The sequence below is a fragment of the Syzygium oleosum genome, unplaced genomic scaffold, assembly GCF_021117445.2.
Source record: "Syzygium oleosum isolate NSW1041296 unplaced genomic scaffold, Sole_v2.1 Sole_v2.01, whole genome shotgun sequence".
NCBI classification, from domain to species: Eukaryota; Viridiplantae; Streptophyta; class Magnoliopsida; order Myrtales; family Myrtaceae; genus Syzygium; species Syzygium oleosum.
This window is the reverse complement of record NW_026607485.1, coordinates 13,770,623-13,793,781: the sequence shown is the minus strand read 5'-3', so window position 1 is coordinate 13,793,781 and position 23,159 is coordinate 13,770,623. Positions and strand designations below refer to the sequence as shown.

The 23,159-nt window shown below is 42.8% G+C and overlaps 1 protein-coding gene and 1 pseudogene across 1 annotated transcript; one reads left to right on the top strand and one right to left on the bottom strand.

Annotated features, from left to right (window-relative positions):
- Nucleotides 1-9,576: 9,576 nt before the first annotated feature.
- On the bottom strand, nucleotides 9,577-9,990 carry LOC115662115 (disease resistance protein L6-like). Its single transcript, XM_030584298.1, has one exon. The coding sequence runs from the start codon at nucleotides 9,988-9,990 to the stop codon at nucleotides 9,577-9,579; it is 414 nt and encodes a 137-aa protein (XP_030440158.1).
- A 5,716-nt stretch (nucleotides 9,991-15,706) lies between these two features.
- On the top strand, nucleotides 15,707-22,483 carry LOC130137728 (lipase-like; annotated as a pseudogene).
- The last annotated feature ends 676 nt before the right edge of the window (nucleotides 22,484-23,159 follow it).

Below are 23,159 nucleotides of genomic sequence, written 5' to 3'. Positions count from 1 at the left end.
ATCAATCCTCGGCAGTGGGTACTTATTCTTAATCGTCACCTGGTTCAACTGCCGGTAATCAATACACAACCTCAACGTCCCGTCCTTCTTCCTTACAAACAGGACCGGCGCTCCCCATGGAGACACACTAGGACGAATGAAACCCTTATCCCATAATTCCTGCATCTGGACTTTCAATTCTTTCAGTTCTGATAAGGACATTCCATACGATGCTTTTGAGATCGGTTCTGTATTTGGGGCCAATTCTATCACAAATTCTACTTCCCGCTTTGGTGGCAAACCTGGCAATTCTTGAGGAAAGACCTCGGGAAAATTACACACTACAGGTATCTCTTCCAACTTAGGCTCTGCCGCTGTCGGATCAACGACATTCACTAAATACCCTTCACAACCTTCGTCCAACAACTTAATCACTTCGAGCGAGGAAATCCAAGGGAACGAGGTTCCTCCTCAGTTTCCCTGAAATTCAAATCTAGGATGTCCAATCGGGTTAAACTGGATCACCCTATTGCCACAATCCATCACGGCTTTCTGCCTAACCAGCCAATCCATTCCGATTATCACATCAAAACTCTCGGTAAACGCAACCCAAGTCTGGGAAAACTCTGTCCCTAGTGTCCTTCCACCAATCATTCGCATTGTCTTGCAGCTGATATACAGCCAGGGTCACTTTCTCATTCTCGGTGCACCCCAACACCTCAAAGGCCTTCTCTAGTTTTTCTACCCATCGCGGTGCAGCCTCGGGGTCACCTTTTCCAGTAAACTTAGGTGGTTTCAACTTCAGGAATTGCTATACTAACTGGTGCATTTGCCTATTCACCGCCATTTGAGCTTGCCCTAGATTGGCATTGTTTTCATTCACAGCAGCAGCTGCTGCAGCCTCAGTAGCCTGGGCAATGGTGGCGGCCCTTTCCTGAGCCTGCCTATCCATAATATTTCCTATCTCATGCAGGGTTTGAATAACCTCCTCCATCCTTGGATCTCTAGCCTCTTGGCCTCCTGTACTAGGCTTCCCCTGGGGTTCCTTTCCTCTTCTCCTCATCTTTGCAATCTTACTACTCACCTACCTGCTAATTCTATCAGGAATTAGCGACCTAAACTAAGCTAAACCGGTCTAAGGTCCTAGGCAGGTAACTAGCATAACAGCAATCAATCACTCAGCATGCGGCTAGGCACAAACAGTGCAAGACCTTAGTTAAGGAGATACACGTACTTACCTCAGGTCTTGCCGCACCTGCATTTTACGGGTCAACTCACATATGCACTCAATCAAAACACAGACAGTCAGGAGGTACACTTAGCACACAAGGTCTCCCTACTGGCTACCCAAGATCATCGCTCCTTATCACTCCAGGCTTCAACCTAATTGGACCGAGCTGACCTTACTCTGATACCAAATCAAATGGGGATGTCACACCCCGAACCCTACGACGCGCAACATCCCTGCCTAGATCGAATTTGTGCAACGCCCCAGGAAGCGTCGCCGACCCAACGCCCAACACGACAAAATCATTGCACATGCGGAAGCAATATATACAAATCACCCGTACAATAATCAATATAACCAAGGATAGCACAACAACAAGAATCAGTATGATTAAAAATATACATTTGCATTACCACAAAAATATATACAATATCCATATTTACACAAAGTACACCTATAGCCAAAATCGGGTTGACGGCCACTAACTGCAAAAAGGGGTAGGTGGCCAGACGGTGAGACTACTACCTAAGGTGGGGCTCCGATCAAAAAGGTACTGGCCTGACCTATCTGAGCTAAGGCTAACCCTACGAAACCCAGTCTGGGTCGGATCCCGAGGACTCAGAAGATGAAGAACTGTTAGACAGCTCCACTTCGGAGTCTAGGGAATCCAGCTCGGACTCGGCCTCTGCCGGCTCCTCCTCAGAGTCGATCTCCTCGGGCTCGCCCTCCGGCTCGGGGTCGTCCTCTATAGGCTCTGGCTCCTCATCCGGCTCCATCAGCTCCGGGTCAGCGTCCCAATCCACCGACTCCTCATCCATCGGGTCCGGCTCATCCACCTCTAAGACAATAGGTTCGGCGCCAGAACTCAAACTCCCCTCAGGTGTAGCTTCGGCGCTCGCCAGGTCTCCGTCGGGACACTGTGGATCTATCTCGCCCAGCCCATTAAACGGAACATCAAAAGTGCGAAGAGGTCCATACTCCCCGGAGTAGTCCCTAAAGCTCCAGGCTATATACTCGTGGGTCTCGTAATGAGTCTCTCCCACATCAACCCATACTAAAGCATAATACCTAATATACCTATCCCCATTCCCTACAGGGTGCTCAGTCACCGTCCTTTCTATATGGAATGGGATCCCAAAACGTACTGGAACCTCTGACATCTTCAGGGCCGGGGGTCTGAAAAGTTGGGTTTTAACAAACCATGAGACGAATCTCAGCGAGTAAAACCCCCTAAACCTAAACTAGGCTAACATGCACCTCCTGACAGGCATCAAATTACAAACAACCAATAATAATTGGCAATCAATTGACCTAGGCCCTCGGCCTAGATCGAGCACACAATTGACCCTGCAAGTTAGGCATAACATAATAATACTCATGGCACATACGCGATCACACTTAATCACACGTACGCCATATGCATGCTCATACTTATTAGTGCCTGCCTCACACACGAGTCACCGATACGCACAACTGTCCATACACTCTTGCACACATATGCCATGTTCGTGGTCTGGCTCGATAATGCACACTGCCTATTTTTCAACTAGGATTCGACCCGTGTAAAACGCATCAGGTGTGACATCCTGAATTTTGTCCATTTGGGATTTATGAAATGCTTGATTTTATGAACGTACTTGTAGTTAGTTCTCGCCCGGAACTGATCAATCCTGGGATACTAACCATTAGGGAAAGGCTAATTAGGGATTTAAATTCGCGCGACCAAAGAACTCGATCGTGAACCGACCATCGATCATGAAAATCGCCAGGGTGACACTTTGAGCCACTGTAGGCCGATCCAAGGATAGCTAAGGATCAGTTCGCCACTATCATAGTAGTGGATCGCGGGTGATTCCGCTGGACTACGAAATGAATTGACAAATAATCCAGAACGTATACCGAACGATCGTGCCCGACGGAACTAGCGATCGAACCTCGCGATTACATGATAACCGAAGTCGTCATGAGCCAAATGAACTTGCACGTGACTCGATTTATTATCGGTCACGGGTCGAATATGCGAATTTTCCCAAAAGCTGCCCGTTAGTTTGAGAAACGCTCGAGTTACATTAAATAAAATTCAATTATTAATTAGAGCCCAAATTGGACATCGGAAAATTAGGAAGTCACGACGGGACGTTAGGACGACGTTGTGGTTGGAACGTACAACTTTGGATTTTCCCGAATCCTTCAGAAAAATTCAAATTCGGCAAGAAAATGGAAAAGTGACCATTTTACCCTTGGAGATTTATAAAAGGCAAGTATTAAAGGGGAAGGGCATTTTGGTCATTTTGCCCTAACTTTTGAGTTGGACAATTTTGCCTTTGGAATTTTATGAAATTCCCAAATTGCCCTTGGATATTTTGGAAAAGATTCGATCCGGGCCGTCGATTTCAAGATAAGATCGAATCTGGGCTGTCGATTGGGTTTGTGAGGAAAGGGCATGATGGTAATTTGGTCCACCCAAATCCCTCTCTCTCTCTCTCCTCACTCTCTCTCTCGGCTCCCACTCCCTCTCTCTCCCTCACCGCCGACCGCCCCCCTTTTTGGCCGCGCCACCACCGTTCGCCGGCCATCGCCACCGCGCCGTTGCCGCACCACCACCGTTCCCCTCACCCTCTCGGTTTTCTCTCTCTCCCTCTCCCGTGGCCGTGAGGAACCGACCCAAGCCGCCGTCGCCGCCGCACTTCGTCCAGCCCATCCGCCGTCGCCGAGCCGCTCGCCGCCGCTCACCATTGACCGCCGTTCATTTTCCACTCTAGCCGAGTTAGTCTAGAGTTCGGTAAGTCGCGCCCTAAACTTTATTTAGGACTTCGGGTATCGACGGACAAATTTGAGGTGAATTCGGAATTATTTAGGCGTAATTTAGGCTAGATTAGGGGTTGTTTTGGGGATTGATTAATGGACCGGTTTGAGGATGGTTATGGACTGATTTTAGATGGTGAAATGATGGTGTTTCGGGGCTGAATTGATGTTGGAACGATTGCTGGAAACTGAGGCTCGTAGTGACGAGTATTTGGGCTTGATTTGAGGACAATCGGTGTTGGATTGGTGCACGGTATAGTGGCTGGAACGTGAGGTTCGTTGTGGTTTGAATTGAGTGAGGAAATGCTGAAATTGTGCTTGTTACGTGGCTGTGTTTGTGGGCCCATGAGTGGCCTTGTGTGTTTGTTGTACCGTGATTGGATGGTTTGAAATATGCTTTGTTATGTGCATGCTCGGGCCTAATTGAATTAATTGTCAATTGGCCGTGTCGGTTGCTTATTGAGCATGAGAGACGTGTGTGAGTTGGTGCGTGCACAGGCCACGTGTGGTTGGCCAAATTATTGGCAAGTGGATGTTGAGTATGCGAATGAGTGAGAAATCGTGTGTAGTGTGGTATGTGTGATTGTGGAAATCCCTGAGGCGGTACCATTACGCGGGGATATTTATCCGTCCTGAGGCGATATGACTACGCGGGACGATGCCGGTATTACCGGAGGACGGCCAACCTGAGGCACTACCATTACGCGGGTTGTTTCGTAGGTGGTGGGTGTTGAGCCTGAGGCGGTACCACTACGTGGGCAAGATACACGGCCTGAGGCGGTACCATTACGCGGGCCTTGAAGTGTTATTATGAGTTGGTCGCAGTAAGCCTGAGGCGGTACCATTACGCGGGCCACTGGCGAGGCAATGTGAGATAGTCGCAGTGAACCTGAGGCGGTACCATTACGCGGGTCACTGGCGAGTGATGTGGAAAAGATGTGATGAGATCGGAACAAATGCATGAAACGTAATTAGAACATGCATGTGAGTGGAATGGTGCTATTGTGACTAACGTGCAGGTGGCACACTGGAAAGGCCAGGTAAGTATTGATTGTGTGCCTGCGGTGTATTAGCTGAGTGTGATTGTTTGTCGTGATTGTCTGGAGGTACGTGATAGCCTAGGTGGGGTTTAGGGTGTGTGCTTGTTGAGATGTAATCTCATGGTTGTTTCAACCAACAATTTCAGAACCCCAGCCTGAGCAATGAATCTCCCGCCGCCGCCACCTAAGCGTTTTGGAGTACTGATGCACACTGACCACGACGTTATAGAGTATCCTATAGATGACCACATGACCTGGATTAAGCATACGACGGTAGTCTGGGTAGATGTAGGATTACCCCTATGGCAAGCCCACACATATACTGCGTGGTTCTTCCGAGACGGGATAAATGAGTTCGGTCCCGTCCGTGGATTTGATGTTCCTTTTGATGGAGTTGGGGACTGGGATCCATCAGCCATACCTCCCCCGGATGGCGAGATGACTAGTTTGGAAACTAGTCTAGCGCGATCAGTCTGACCGGCGCCCGCAGCTTGAGCCCTTGGGAGCCGGGCATGACCCGAGCTGAAGAGTCACGGGCGGGGTATGACCCAATGGGCGTAGATCTCGAGGCTATTCCAGAGGAAGAACCAGGAAAGGAGGAACCCGAGGCAGGACCTGAGGATGAACCTGTTGAGCCTGAAGAAGAACCGGAGTATATACCCCCGTATGAGCAATGGATTGATCCCGATTTTGTGCCGGAGGACGAGTTCTTTGAGGAGCCAGTCGAGGAAGAACGGGTCGAGGTTCCAGCTGAGTCGGGTGATATAAACAACCCGATCGAGATCGAGGCCGAGCCGGAGTCCTCAGAGGAACGGACAATCCAGGGGGGCTCAGATTCAAAGGACGAAGAATCAGACTCGGAGTGGACGCCAAGTAAAGGGCGTAGGGGCTAGTGTAGGGGTGTGGAATAGGTTTTTGGAGGGTATTATTTTTGGTGATAGAATACCCAGGCTGTCGATCCTTTTTGTTATCGGTGGTTTATAGTACGGTGTGCATATGTATATGACGGTTTGTAAATTGTAAATATTATATAAGTTTGAATCGTCAATGAATATGTTTATTCTCCTTGATTACCCCAGTTTTAATTGTCCGGGTATTTATGGTTTCCGCTGGATGATTTAAATCTCTGTTAATTCAAATGGGGTCGGCGATACCCTGGGACATCGCATTAATCGACCAGAGAGGTGTGTCGCGTGCTCGATGGGGTTCGGGGCGTGACATCAGGTCTATTAATCAATACCAACACTTCATGACCCGCGTAAAATGCATCAGCCCGGTAAAACGCATCAGGCGCAACACCGATCTCCATATACGGACCAAAACCCGCGTAAAACGCATCAGGCTGGCCGTCTTTCGGTAAAACCGGGTACCGTCCCGCGTAAAACGTATCAGGACTCATAGTGATCACACGTTCACACAACCAATTTTATCTGAACCCTACGTAAAACGCATCAGGGCAATTAAGGTGATCACATGCTCATGCCAGACACGCACACTCGCACAGTTCTCACTTCGAGCCAATGCTCAACATGTGAAATGCGTAGCCATGCAGTCCCGCACTCGGGCAATAATGTAATATACAATGAGTATCCAATTTCCAAGTATAATCGCAAAATCAAGTAATGCCACGACAAGCTCAATTTGTGCCTTAACATACTCACTAGTCACAACGTGTCCTATTTATGCCATAACATGTTCAATCAATATTGCATCGGCACGCCCAAATATTCAATTTAACACATTTCGGCATGACACATAAATCACGTAATTAGTGCGACACAAACTCGCACAATCAAGGCCCTCCATACCACACCACATTCGGCCACCTGAGGACACACAACATGGCATTATAAAATTGAACACAATAGAACACAAATCAGCCACTAATCGGTCAATCTAGACATCCTCGGCAATTACACCATTCATTCCCAAAATTGACCAAACTTAGTCCGATTAATTCACATGGGCGGCCACTTCCGCGGTCATTCTAGGCCGCTAAATCTCCACTTAATCAGCAATATAATCCACCAAAAACCATTACATAGGCAGCCACAATATTCAGCCACTAATTACCCCCATAATACCCTAATTTAACCCCTAAATTAACCTAACCTATCTAGAAATGCATAATTGGCATAATTAGGGTTTAGGGACTAATTACTCACTTAAGCTCCTAAGCTCCAATTAATGGCTGAATCGGCGGGAACGGGTGGACCGAGCGACTCACGGCGGCCTAGCGACGGCAACCAGCGGCGGCTTCCACGGCGGCGGCGACCGGCAGTCCTTGGCGGTCACGGCGGCCGAAGGGGAGAGGGTGATGGTGCTGGTGAACAGGGGAGAGAGAGGGAGTGGTGGTCGGGTGGTGGTGGCGAGACGGTGGCACGGCGGCGGCTTGAACGGACGGCGGTCGGCGGCGATCCTCACACGCGGCCGAGGGGTTGCTCCGGCGGTCCTCATGCCGAACGAGGGAGAGAGAGACGAGACGGAGAGAGAGAGAGAGGATGGACGGGATGATGGTGGTGCACGGCGGACGAGCGGCGGCATAGGCGAGCGGCGGCGGCGGTGCTCCGGCGATCGGCGGTCCAAGGCTGAGAGAGGGAGAAGGGGAGATTCGGCTAGAGAGAGAGAATGGCGTGAGGGAGAGGGGCTGGTCGGGAGAGTGAGAGAGAAATGAGGGTGAGACAAAAATATTAATAGTCTAAGGGGGTTTGACCAACTTTTCCTTAATGACGTCGTTCTCGCAAAATAGTCGCACACGCCCATGAAATTCGACGTCCAAGTCCGGATCCAATTTCGCGATCATTACAATTTTAGGGTCTCTCACTAATGGGCAACTGTTTAGGGGTTACGCGTATCGAGCTAGAGTTACTCGAGTCGTGACGGTCTCGATTTTCGGGAGAACGCGAGGAATTATCGCTAGTTCCAGAGGTCGCAATCGTTCGGTTTAAGTTCGGGATTTGTTCGCCACGCGTACTCTCGGTCGTGCGGAATCACCCGCGATCCGATCATACGTCATTGGACAAACTAAATCCGTCACCTTCCTAGGATCGGCCCACATTGGCCCAAAATATTTCCTCGTCGTTTCTCGAAATCGGTGCCCGATTCGCGATCGGGTCCCTGGTCCACGTACCGTTTTCCTAATTAGCCATTCCCTTTTGGTTAGTATCCCGCGATTGATCAATTTTGGGCGAGACTTACTAAAATTAAATGAGAAATAATATCTATATCATTGATCCCGGAAATGGGTCAAAATTCAGGACGTTACAACACCCAAAGCTCGTCTATCTAGCAATTCCCAATCAGCTTGCTTCATTATCTCTAGCTTCTCCCTAGACAAGGGCAAGTGCAGTTTCATCTGATATAGATGATCCTCAATTTGCATCTTCCAGAAACCAAAATCCTTCCCATCAAATCTGTCGATTCTCACTTTTCCTTCTTCTGTCGCCATCGATTCGCTTTAACTTAAGCAAGCCTAGCTTTGATACCAATTGTTGCGGAAGCCAAGCGATCGAACAATAAAATTGACAAAATAAGAAAATAAATTGGACACTAGATTTACGTGGTTCGATCGTAGAAACCTACGTCCACGGGGAGAGCAGCATGAAATTTCACTATAGATCAAGCGATACAACGGAGATTACAACCACACTCGAGTCACTTAAACACTCTAAGTGTTTCCCAAACCCCAATTACACCCAATAACTCACGCAGTGTTTAGCCCCACAATTCCTCACGAAATAATCTCTCAATCTCACGAAGGAATTGTACACAAATCTTATCACAAGATTTAATCGCTGCTAACACTTGAATTCTTGGTGTAATTCCACGAAGAAAATCCCACGCCAAACGCTCAATGAAACAGAGCTTCAAGACTTACATCCATGGCGGCACTTCAAGACTTCTTCGTAACCAACGAAACAACCCACTGCCCAGCACCCAGCACATATGGATGTCACTCGGAAATTTGGCACCCATGGCACTCAGAGAAAACGGTGCTTCAAGTTTGCTCGCATCAACAACAGCGTGCATATGTATATATACCCAAGAAGAGAACGTGGCCGACTCAGAATTGGAAACCTGCATATTTCGGTCAACAAAGTATGGTTTGGACTTTCCCTTTGTTGACCGTGACTCCCACTAGAATTAGGAAAGAATATCGTTCTAATTTCCTTTTTATTTCTCTTATGCAATTAGCCACACGTCGACGATTGACTTTCCAAACTCAGTCCAACTCTTCAACGCACAGTAGGAAAGATGATTTCCAATATTTCCTTTTGCTCGATTTCGGACATCCGCAAAACATCAATTTGGAATATTCAGATTTTCGCTTTGGGCTCAAACTCGAGACATATTTTAACAAAATAAATACAGTTCAATATTAAATAACACCAATTCATCCAAGAACTCAACCAGAGATGAATCAAATTCTAACCGGACAAGATTTTCTAGATGGAATGACGAAAGGAGTCACCTGTTGGGCATTCTCAGGTCCCACCCCTTTAGGTCGGCGGTCTCTTTGAGAGCCTATCGGATAGTCTCATCCCCATACCGCTTCTTGGTTTCGTGCGAAGACAAGGCCATTCCATAGACCCCGGTTTGCAGTCGGACCTCCCGAGGGGTCACATCATAGAAAATGGGCATGATGATCTGCCCCCGAGTCTTCTTGCACTTCACCATGTAGACCAACTCCTGTAGACACCACCTACTAGAGGCATAGCCTCTCAAGAAGATGGGTATGGAGATCTTTGACTGGTGAATCGCGTGCACGAGCTCCGGGCCCATCTCTTCCCCGAATCGGAGATCTCTGTTGTCTTTGTAGGCACGGGTCCTTGCGTCGATCAGGCTCGTGTAGAGGAAGTCGGTGATGTCTACTCGGGTGTCCGGGCCTCTGAAGCTCAAGAACACCTCGTGATCATATCCGGACGGAGGAGTCGCCATCCTTTTCTGAAGCGCAAGGGCCTAAAGGCATCCGGGAGAGGATTTGGATAATGGCATTTAGCGAGAAAACCCAACCTTGCCCGATGCAATAACACGTGGCATGCACCGGCACAACAGTTTTCTCTTCTTTGGCTTTGATGATTTAGATATATAGATTCGGCCGTGCTTGACCTATATCAAATATCTTCCTTTTTATCTTATTCGATGTTGACTATTTGTTCATTTGCTTATTGAAAACATTAAAGTGAACCCAATTATCCAAAAACAAGTTTCGAACAAAAGCGCAAAAGCCTGCATAATATTTCGTCGTATTGCATTTGGTCAATGTAAGTCATTGAATAACAACCTTTGCTTTCTCTTATTAAGATCAACTATATGAAAGATAGTCCAATACTAATTTCAGGACTAATTTCCAATGCTCAGATTAAGTTATCGCTTTATTTATCTTAACAAACTTTGTACTTTGCTTGCCTTTTGTAACAGAGATTATTTTTTCTCTAGCATCTGATTTCTACCCAAGCTAAATTCAAATTCCAAATTAGATTATTGATCAAATCTAGTTTCATAACTATAAAAAATTTAATCTAAGTTTCTTGAATGTATTTCCTAATGTATTTGAGATAATATGAAAGGTGCCCCCACTTTCTTATTTGAGTAAAGGGAGTTTTCGTTTCACTTCAATGCCCCCGGTTCTATTTCCATTGACCAATACATTTTTTTTTTTGAGTTAGTGAATTGTGATTTAGTTATTGTATTTGTTTTAGAATTAGATATGTCCAGTTTTGTCTTTTCTTCATATTGGAATTTTTGTCAAGCTTACATCGGTTTAACTGGAAACGTGCTTATGTGACAAATGAAGATGGACAGGACTTTTCGAAAGAAGTCTCGATTTTGACACACACACACATAGACATAAGCATGTTCTCGTTTCAACATCCCTTTTGCTACTTCCACTTTCAAATCTATCTTCTTTGATATACAAAGTGCACGGGACTCTGATTCATCCTTACTACTTTCAAACTTTCAAGTTCTCAATGAAATCAAGTAGCCTTTAGATACATAAATCGAATATATCCAACTCAATTAGCGATTCCAAATCTCCGATCAGACTCAGAAACCTCTGTCCAATGACTCATAGAAGTTCAGTGAAGCCTCTTCAATGACTATGACGACAAAGAAAATATCAACTCCTCACGGATCTCCACTCTTTCGTGCGAACCCTTGTGCACTTCGAACCTTTTCGCAATCTTCAGGTCTTTGAACTCCAATTAAAAATGATTCCTAATGAAATCGGATCTAACTTCGAATCACACTCAAAATTTTATGAACTGCTTAACAATTACACATTGTCCAAGGAATGCGAGTATCATAAGTAATGATGTAAAAAAAATTGGGTTGTTTCTCTATTACAAGATAGGATATCACTCAATTTACCACCAATAGTCCATCAATGGAATATTCGCAAACTCAACTTGAAGATCGAATTTTAAGTATGGCAGCAACGGCAATTATTTTCCTAGGGACATGGTTTTTAACAATCTATAAATCTTTCAAAGATGATGCGGCAACCTATGTGGGCAGGCCTTTAAAGTATTCAATTTAGACCACTGAAAGCATGCTCATGAGGTAATTTTCCTTGCGATAGACTTTTCGTTCAAGACACCATTACTCACCTATTGAACTTGGTAATTCTTTAGTTCTAATAGATAGTAATTAAACCTCTAAAATGAGTTTCTAGAAGTAATTTGTTCCCCTTTAACTGATAAATGGTCATATATACATGTATGTACTTATTCGTTTAATTATTTTTATTTAGGTTGAAGCTCTTTGTCTCAAACTTGAGCATCGGAAATGCCATCATCAACTCGGTATGAATATGTAGACAGGTGAGACTTTCCGGGAGCTCGGTACTTGGTGTATCTCAGCACACATCAGTTTCAAGATCTTACAAGACGAAAAGCTCCAGATATCATTAGTCTATTGACAAATTCTCACTAAGCTCTGCATCTATTTCTTCAAGCTTCTCTAGCTTCCATACTGCACTCTATATGGTTCTTATGGCAGAGAAGCTCATCTTCAGTACTTTCGAATGCTCCCGACCGAACCAGGCAGCTCTTCTATGTCCATGCTCGACAAATCCAATTCATCAAGCGATTCCAAACTCTAGATTGAGTTCGGTAGCGTCTTTATCGATTTGCAGTTTCTGGAAGACTAGTGTTCAAGGCTTACGAGGGATCCAATTGAGTTGGGAAGCTCCATGATCCCAGCTCCTCACAGAGAAAGCCTCGATAGGCAAGTTAGGTGACTGATTGAAGGTCTTCTTATAGTCACCGAGGAACAATGGCAAGCACTGAGAATTTGTAGACTCTTCAATCCTTGAAATTTAGGCTTTTAAAACATTCCACTTTACTAGGCTCCTTTGGGAAGTGGTGCAGAGTCATGCAGAAATTCAAATTTAATAAAATGAAGTGCTGTAACTGCGCGATAGACCTATCAATGCGGACCAAGATTTTGCATTTTTCTAGGATCAATCTTACTAAATTCACATGTGCCTGAAATCTAGTATCTAACGGCACCATTTCGACATCGAAAGGTCCACCTGATCTAACTGAATTGGGGTCATATGGCAATCCCTTTTAAACCAGAAGTCCATGTCAGACTTTCCCTTCCATCTTGGGTGGTTCGTAGATGTAATTTCCCTTTAAGATAAAGAGTGTTGATGTTTGTCCGTTAAAACCAGCATGCGAATCGAACAAAGTCAACGTCTAGGCAAGTTAGTCGACATAACTTTCCCCCAAAAATCATGCACCCGCTTACCAATTAGTCGGGGGTTCACACCAGTATCTCTTGCAATACTTTTTGTTCCGTGTGGAGTCCTCCGAGAGGTACTGACCGAGATATGATACTTGTTTCATCATGTTATTCCATCATTTCACCGTTCACGCTGCTCCATGGTTCATTTGGACTGCCCTCTCCAGTGATCTTACTGGTGCTTAGACTTCTCTGGAAGATATCTTTGAACAGAACAGCAGAAACAACAAACCTAGCAACAGTCAGTCACCACACAGGGCAACCTCAAGTGGTCAACGCCTGCTGGTTCGGGGGCCTGGCCATGGCAGAGCTAAGAACCTGTTTCGGCAGAGACCGACCGATCGATCGATCGTGGTCGTCGCAGCTTGTGAGAGAGAGAGAGACAGAGAGAGAGTAAGAGGCCGAATCGGAATCCGAAGAACGATCTGAAATAAAAATGGAGGAGAGAGTCGGAGTGAGGTGGGAAATTCGGAGGCGTATCGGAGTCGGCGTTCGAAACTGGAGGGTTTTTCGTTTTTTCATATTTTTGTTTTAAACGGTTTTTCGCTTTTCCTTCTTTATCTTTTGGAGTGGTTTTTTCCTTTTCGATTTTTTTTTTTCATTTTTCCCACCAGTCAGAGAGGGGGCAAATTGTATTTTCGCTTCCCACCGCAGAATTGAAGGGTGCGTCAGCTCACGCGCGAGGTGGACCTGCGGCTCGAGGATTAGAGGTGGTCCGACCCGGCCTTGCTGCGATTTTTCTCATCGTATATTAAAAGGGTAGAGGGGGACAATCGACATAGTTCTCCTCTAACGTTACAGTCTCTCGTTCGCTATGGAAGATTAAGTTTGAACCAAAATTGCTCAGTTTATGTATGTACACAGGCCTCTCATTGCTGTCTTACTAATGTGCTAGAAGTTAGGAAATATCACCGCATGAGGTAGCACAGAAGCAGGATACAAACTCGCCAATGATTTGCACCCAATGTGATTCAAATTTGCAAATTCATGAAAGACAGTCTGACCCGCTTATTGTTGGGTCACCACATTTTGGGGTGGGCTACAATTTTTTCATGTTCAATCTTTTTTCTTTTGGGATATGTGCACTAGAAGTCCTAAAACTTGTCACAAAAGTGCAATTGAGTCCTAAAACTTTCAAAAAGTGCAAATAAGTCCTAAAACTTGTCACGAAAGTCCAAACAAGTCCTAAAACTTGTCACAAAAGTGCAAACAAGTCCTAAAATTCTCAAAAAGTATAATCAATGGAAGGACTTGATTGAACCAATTTGACAAGTTTTAGAACTTGTTTGCACTTTTTTTAAGTTTTAGGACTCAAGTGCACTTTCGTGACAAGTTTTAGGACTTGTTTGCACTTTTTGAAAGTTTTAGGACTCAATTACATTTTCGTGACAAGTTTTAGAACTTTGAATGCACTTATCCCTTTTCTTTTTTAACTCATTCCACGTGAACGAGTAGTGTATGATTCGGGTAAAAACATGAGAGGTATATAAATCTGTTTTGTGCTTATTAGCACCTAAGTTTGATGAGTGATTTATCAACACTACCTATAAATGAAGAGATTTGAGGATTGTTCTCTACAAAAATCTATCATTTCACCCCTTCACGCTCTTGAATTACACCTTGTTCTTCACTTCCTCTTGTTGTGTTTGTGCACTAATTTCACTGTACTTTTATAAAAGTATTCCACTACCAATATAAATTTGTGAGAGCCACCAAATATGATGCGTAACGCCCATTGAAATTCTTGTTTTTTTATATTCTTTTGAGCTAAATGTGAAATAAAAGAAAATTCATTCACACCCTTTGCATTCTTGAAAAGTACATTTGTGACTGTTGTTGTTTGAGGTTATGAACTCTTTCTACTTGGCACATAGTCGGGGAAAAAGTCCGCTGACTTTGTTCCCAAGTTTATGGACCTTTTCTTTTATATAATATTCTTTTACACGTAAAGTATTCAATTCCCGATGATCGTACGGCTCGTGTATTCAATCGAGCAATTATGGGATGACAATGCCAAGATTTCTAAGGTAGTGATCAGTTCCAAATGTATTCATATTATAAATAGTTCATTAATCTTAGACAAAATGAATTAACTCAAATACTGTAAGTATGTTTATCTAAAAGAAAAACAAAAACTATTGCATCCAGTAAAAGATAAGTATTCTAAGAAATATTCGAGAATTGATACGTAATAGTAAGTCTGCTTCTCGAACAGCCCAAGAGGAATCGGTTCTATAATTCACACTTAAGCTCAATTTGCCCATCACTCAAGTTCAATAAGTTTTTTTTTTTTTGGTCTCAAAAGCTTTAGAATTCTCGTTAAGTAGTTCAAGAATACATGAAATTCACATTTAGAACACAACAAATTCAAAAGAATGAGAGGGGGGGGGTTGGTAAGGTTTTGTTACGATAGGCTTTGATGACCCAATCTGCAATCTAATTACTCTCTCTTGCAATGGGCTATATGGAGGTGATTGAACTTCTTCATGTGGGCCTGAGCTTCGGTGATAATAGTAGTTACTTCCCGACTTGCTTGATCTGCAGTACCGATTATTAATTCTAGATTGAATTTGAAAATATTTGACTCCAAAAGCTTGCCGCCATAATGTAGTAATTGCACTTTCATATACCTCCACCAATATAAATAAACAGACAACTGATATCAATTTTAATTTTAGTGTATGGTTTGAACCAATTGATTGAACGGTAAAACCCAAATTAGTCCAAAAGCACGTCTCATTTCTCTAGGCTAAAATACAACAGAAGACATAGCCGCGCATTCTTTCTCAATGTCCCGATTTTATCAAAACTTCCTTCAGTGCCCTCACGCAAACGACGAAATCACCGAATATGCCCGCCAACAGAAGAAGATCCCGAGGGCAAACCAGGAAGGATCATAAAGAATATGGAGCGTAACAGGTGGTGGTTGAGGGTGATGGTTCTGACATGCTTGATTGCCGCAAGTGGGGCGAGAAGGTGCGAATATACAGGCTCTAGTATTGAGTACGTCGGATTTGAGCTTGGGCAGTGAGATTTGTGTTGTGAATTTGGGGGATTAGGCATTTCAGGGTTGGGGGAAATTGACCGTGTTGTGTAGTTATATTGCCTGATTGAATGGGGCAAACTACAGCTGAATGATTCCGCTGGTGTAGATCTCATTCTACCGTTTCTACTTTGGGGATAAAATTTGTGGAGTGCTCACAGTGATTGAATATTGGTTATTCAGCTTTTGTCCAGCTGAGCAATGGACTGTAGCCTGTAGGATTTAGTAGAGTAGCTTTGTGGGAAAGTGGAGCCTTATGTTGTTTACTTATTCCCCTTTCATTGCATTGGATTGTGTAGATAGTTCTTTCAGTTCGCAAAGGAGGATTGCAAAAATATACCGAATATTGTTTTGAGTTGATGTTTCCTTAAAGTATTCCCCTCACTTGATTTGTCAAAATAGCTTGCAAGAGACATAAGAACTTGCTTCATTGCTTGTAATTGAATGAACTTGTGACCGCATTTCAATCTGAAATTCTTTTCTATTGGTAAATGCAGAACTTAGAGTGAGGTCCAAGGCTCATAAAACTGTTTACAATCACACTCTTGCCACGATATTGGTGGTGTATGCATTTGCCGTAAGTGTTCTTTAAAAAAAATTTCACATTTACCTAGAGCTTCTTGTTGTTACGCATTAGGTTCACCATTTCAATACAATAAAATTGCAATTTAATGCAAAGCTTTTTATTGCAGGTTTACATGTCAGATTTGTCAGAACTTTTTAGTTGGACATGTCCTAGATGTGATGGAAAGACCAAGGTAATTTGACTGCTTATTAGTATGACATTGTTGCTAAGGTTGTGAGAAGAATGGATCCTTAGTACTAAATAGCCAAATTCTTGAGATGAGATTTTGTGGGCATATGATGCCTTGTCTTATGAGCTCATGAACTGGTTATTAATGCGTTTTGGTTGGAAAGCAGGGGTTTGACATCATTGAATTGATAGTTGACGTTCAACACTGCTTACAGGTATATAATTTGTTTTATAGTAGCCTACCAATTTGCAATGCTTGTGATGCCTCTATGTTTGAATTGCATCTAATTGTTTGTCTCTATTTCTAAACCACCTGTAGGCATATGTTGGGGTTGCTAGGGACCTTAATGCTGTGGTTATAGCTTTCAGAGGTACTCAAGTCAAGAACATAGGTATGCATGTTAACTTTAGCTATTCTTCCCCTTAAATTGACATGCAAAGGATTTGATGAAAATTTAAGCCAAGAAGAGCAGCCTCGGTGAATGTGTACACAAGGCAAATGGGTCTTCTTTCATGTAATTTTAGATGGAGTCACGAGGAGATTACATACTTCACTAATTTTGTTTTGTGAAAATTTTTGTCATGTCTCTTTATCATTCGAGCATTTCAGTTAGTGATTACTTCTGTTTATGTCTACAGCATACAGAATTGGGTTGAAGATTTCCACTGAAAACAGCTTGACATGAGCTCCCTTGCATGCCTGGTGCCATGGTGAGTTCAAGAGATGATAAGCCTCTTGCAACCTGTGGATACTCCTGATTTGGATTGAGTTAGGTTCATCATGGATTTTATTATTGTCACATCCCGATTTTGGGCCTGGGAAGCCGCAGGTAAATTGTATTATCCTCAATTTCAGTCCCTGGGAAATGGCTATGGTTTAAGTTTGATGGTTTCCCAATCAGAACTAAATTGTTTTCTCTTGTTTTGGAAAACCAGTTTCGGATCCTTTGTACCCCTTCATTTTGTTATTTTTTTGGAGACTTTTTGTGGTCCGAATTTCCAAATACTTTCTTCTTGAAAGTTGTTCCAAACATCTTGATGTTTTACATACTTTAATTTCAGAATTTTTGGAGTTGATATGAGTGGTACGATGGACTGATTTTCGGACCGTGTGAAACTGCCCAGAATGGGTATTTCGGTGATATTCACACCGTCTTTATTTTCTACAAGCTTTTCTAGGACGATTTTGGAAAAGTTTCCTTCATAAAAGTTGTTTAGAACGTCCTTTTATATAACGTATATAAATTTGGGAATTTTACAAGATGATTTGGATTCTGGACAGAGCTTACTTTGAGAAACAAGAATGCTGTTCCAGCAAACTGTTTTTAGTCTGTCTTTGAGCTACTAAAAATGGTGTGTACATAGAGATTCAGATTTTGTGTTCTTGATGAAAAATGTTTGTTAAGGCCTTGTTTATGACATATTCAAATTTGAGAATTTTTTAAGTCTATTTACTATGATTTCAAGTCCGATTTCGTGAACAGTGCAAAGCTGTCCGGTTTTGTCAGATTTCAAAGATTCGGCATTTTCTATACGAGAACGTTGGAATTTGGACTTGGTATCTTCTGGTGATTTAAAGTACACGTTCCGAGCTTTCAAATGAGATATTTATACTTTGATTGGAGGTCATCCCAGGGGAAAACGAAATTAACCAAGTCAAGGGTTAAATCTTCTAGTGGAAGTCACATTTATTGGTCCAAGCTTATCACCTTCATCATGGCTTTTGGCTTATGTTCTTAATGGCCATGTGAGGTAAGCAATGACCTCATGCCCCAAATGACCTAAGCCATGACCTCATCCTTGGATGACATATGCCATGACTTCATACCCCAAACTTTGGCCCCAAGTTTTGTCTCTCTATAAATAGAAAGAAGGCCATTCGGCCAAGAGAGAGAGAGAGGGAGAGAGAAAAAAAGAGAGAGAAAGAGCAGCCGTGAGGGAGAGAGAGAGAAAGGGAGAAACTCATGCCATTTCCACACCCCGAGAGCTCCGGCCAACCTTCCTTCTTATTTCTTTATTTGTATTCATGACTGAGAAAGAGAGAAAAAGAAAGAAAGAAAGAGAGAAAAAGCTTACCGACTAGCCCGTGTCTCTCTTGTGGTTCGATCGAGTGAGGAAGCCACGTCCGAGGCCCGAATGTTCGTGTTTAAGCCTGAGAACCACCAAGAATCACCCGTCTCGACCCCCGTTCTCTAGTTTTGTTTATCGTTGTGTAAGTGAATTCCTTAATATCGGGAAAGGATGTTGAGATGCGTTGTGACGTGGTTTGCTTGGACCGTTTCTCGGTTGTTTGGTTGGTCGTAGTTGGTTCATTTCTCGATTTGATCATATTTCATGTTTGATGTTGTTTTGAGATAGAACCGAGCCTTGGTTTGTAAAGTGTGCACGATGTGGCCATGCGTGATGTTCTCTTGTTTGAACTTTGCTATTGATCTGCCATCGATGCGGGTGCGGTAAGGGCCGACTTATGTTAACGGCGATCAATATATCCTCACTTGATATTAGTGTTTTCACTTGCTGAGTCTCCCCGACTCATCCCCCGTTTTTCCCTCTCAGGTTCATAGGATGGTCGAACGGACAGCGGGGATAGGGGGAGTTTGAGCCATGTTGGAGTTCGGGGAAAGCTCGGAGCTGTGAATCCGAAGTAGTGGGCTTAGGACACCCAAGCCACTTGTTATTGTTGTGTAAATGGCTAAAATTGAATAAGTTGGCTTGTAAAATATGTTTGCGTGTCCTATAAATATAAGGTTTGCTCATGATGCTATTTGTCTTAATCCCGCTGTTGTTTTTAAATGTGATTGTCCCGAGATATGCTTCCGCTTGTGTTTAAAGAAAGATAACAATGAATGGGACGTCACGTTAATAACCCCGAGGTCGGGGCGTTACAATTATGCTTTTCACAATACATCAATTCGACCTAGTATTTTGAATGCTGTTATAAGAGTCAAGGATTTATATGGAGACATCAACGTCATGGTGACAAGGCATTTTGCGGGAGGGGCTATGGCATCCTTTTGCGGGCTTGATCTTGTGGTAAGATAAATTGAAAAATTGTTATGGCTGGGACTTGTGAATCTTATTGGTTTCTTTTCTATCGTGTTCTTCCAACTGTTTATTTTTGGTTTGTTAGGAGTTATCTGGATTTCTCTGCCAACTCTACCTTGAAAAGTCTAGACTCTTTATGTGGATCTTGAACTTTCTATGGCTCTCATATGTATATTTACAATTCTTCATACATAGCATCTTGTTTTCTTACGTTTTGGAAAATCAACCCATAAACAAAACACAAGCAGAATGGGGGTGCAAACAGCACTTTACGTGAACCACCAATTATTGAAGTATCTAGTTGCGTGAATTGAGTCGTACATGTTAGGCTTTGGAGCTTTGAGGTGGTTGAATACTTAAATGTGGTGGGTAAAGACATCAACTATCCATTACAAAGTTTACATGCTGGAAACTTTATGAGATTGTTGATATGTTTATGGTCCGGACATACAACTCTTTTAGGTACTTGAAGCTCAAATTTCATGTCATGTAATCTTAAAGTGCTAATGTAGTTTAAGATAGATTATATATCGATCCTAAATTTGTGTTTTGTTCGCTGTTTCTGTCTGTCTGTCTCTAATCAAATGAAGCAGCTCCTCTTTAGACAGACTACTGGACCAGATATTTTGTAGGATGGAGCCAAATTTCATGTCTAAATTATGCTTTTTGTCTCAGCTTTATTAAATAGAATGGTCCAGTGTACTTTTCTAGGCACCTGTTGCGGAACTAGTACCAGAAATGGTACCCAACTCAAAGTCATGTCCCATCGATTCTCTTCTCCATGACAAGTGGTGATTTTTTTGAGAGTCAAACATTCATGTGGCCTATGGTAGGATCATAGTTTGCATAAACTTTAGACTATACCTTTTCTCGAAGTATTTGTAGCAAGTTTAACATCTTGTCGTAACACAAATGATTTAAAATTTTAATTTTGTTTTCTGGTTTCTTGCTGAAAATTGTTCTTAGCCGATTGCGACATCATGCCCATGCGTCATGGCCCTTTTTTAGATTTAGTTTCTGCTTCGCTATTTATGACAGTAAGTTTTGGAGTTCAAGGGGCATTTTCACCATGAACCTGGAATTTTTTGTTTGTCATTATCAGGATGTGACTCACACCACCAACATCCAATTGCTTCTTGTGGCAGCATTTAAATGCGCCTTGTTTGTAAATTCACCCCCAATCCCACTATTCCATATTATAAACACCTTTTATTGGGGCTGAGGGTGGGGTTGGTTTTATTGTGGGTGTGGGGTTTGGTGTTGGGAAAATTATGGATGGGATCTTGACAAAGTATCGCTAGACCTTCAACCCTCATGGAGAGAAAGGGATGTTCTATTGTTCAACATTGCATGTGAAATGCAATACATGGTTATTGATGTGTGGTATTTTTTTTCCGTCCTGAAAGGGCCATTGATGTATTAACATTCAAGTTATTTGGCTGTCTAATTATGTGTGCTGAAGCTGTTTTTCCAAGACCAGCAGTTGCTTGATTTACTTATATAACTGGGGACACTTCATTTCTAGGTCAATCATGAAGCACGAAATGTTCAGGTTTTAACATTTGGACAACCTCGTATTGGCAATGCAGCGTTTGCATCTTACTATAGTGACTGCGTACCAAATACAATTCGTATTACTAATGGACATGATATTGTGCCTCATTTGCCTCTGTACTATTCTCGGTTTCCATAGAAGACTTACCATCACTTTCCTAGGGAGGTAAGGCTTTTGATCTTGACGGAATATCATATATATTATGGGGAATGTCGTTGATTGAATTTGAAATTTGCTTTGCATTTCTTTCAACCTATCTACGTGGAGAAGTCTCATTTATATTAACGAAATGTATGTACTCTCTCTTTTTTCAGTGTATAAAATATGACTGTCTTGTTTTTTTTATCTTCTTAACGAAGCAAGGTAGTTGGTAGTGCTCATGACTTTTCAGAAATATTTGAGTTATTCTCATTCCTGCATGAGCCATCATGAGTTTTTTCATACCGATTCCAAAGTTTAAGACGTGTAATAATGTTTGCTATGCACTCTCTCTCTCTCTCTCTCTCTCTCTCTCTCTAATGGCTGATAACCTAGCCCTAAGCTTTGTGCAATTATACACATTTTAATTATTGTATGTCTTCTAATGCTTATTTTTATTGGCAACTAGCTCAAAGATAGCCATGGATAAACATATTGATGTGAGATAATGTGAAAATGATTTGATTCCACTTGCTTCTCTAGTGACTAATCACAATCTTTTCTATGTCACTGTTCACATGTAATTGGAATGTTTACTTTGTTGTAGGTATGGTTGTATAATATAGGATTTGATAGTCTGGTTTATCAGGTTGAGAAAGTTTGTGATAGCTCTGTAGTTTCAGTCGTAGCTACTTGTTCAAGCAATTATTTTGTGGATTTGTCATGCTAGACACAATAAGTCATGTGATAGACCAGCTTGTTGTAGAGAATGTCCGCCCATTGTTACCAAGAATATATGTGGACGACTGATGAGAGTGCGTCTCTACGGATAGGTAACTGGTAACAGCATCACGGACCATTTAGTATACCATGGTGTGGGATTAATAATGGCTGAGACGTGGGGATCGTGCAAAATCATCATGGACACACGATTGAAAGAATATGGAGGTGAAGATGTCAAAGGAAATCTTATGCTTTCCAGGAATCCTTCTGCTTCTGTGTTGAGGCTGCCTTCAGACTCCGATGCCAAGAGCAACTTCAGTTAAAATGCTCTTGAGTCAGCACCTGGTTTCTCAAAGATCATCAGGGACCTCTATGATGACGGTCATGAAATGCATTCCATCAATCAGTTGTCCATATCCATCACAAGATGATCAATCAGTTGTCCATATCCATCACAAGATGCATAAGAGCTCTACTCAAATTCACTCTAAATGTAAAACAGCATGAAGTTGAATGTGTCATCCTTGTAAATACAACTCCGTGACTTCTATTGAATGAATGCGTTTGCAAGTTTACTTGTCAATCTAATCTTGGGTCTTTGGCTTTGTTTACTAGGCTTGATAAAACCAAAGAAGGATGCATGGATGCTGAGCTATGCTATTCATAGTTGAATAATGCAGCTATTTTCCTCTTCTTCTTTTTTTGGGGGAGGGGGGGGGGGGGGTTGAACTCGTGTTGGACTTCAAAAAATTGGGAACTTTGGAACTGTGAGACTTGCACGGTTAGGCAATTAACCGGTTTTATAAGGTGAAACAAAGAGTGCCTTGGGAGACCACTTCTCAATTTGGGACCTTGCTTTCTACTATAGGTACATCGTCACAAAAGACTTTTTGGCACAAGTACTTCCACTGTTTCCTGGCAGGGGGTTATGCACAAGCCATCTTGGAAATAGATGATGACCTTGTCTTGCATCATTTCCCCTGGCAACCTTTGCTAAATCTTAAATTTTAGGAGTGTGAACAATTTATATCATCTTGGCTTTGACATGTAACACTGATTAGCCTTTGGAACGAGAGCTATAAGCTTTTACCTTTTTTTTT

What these genes read in the sequence shown, in the direction of transcription:
- LOC115662115 (XM_030584298.1), bottom strand. Translation starts at nt 9,990, where the DNA reads ATGGCGACTCCTCCGTCCGGATATGATCACGAGGTGTTCTTGAGCTTC.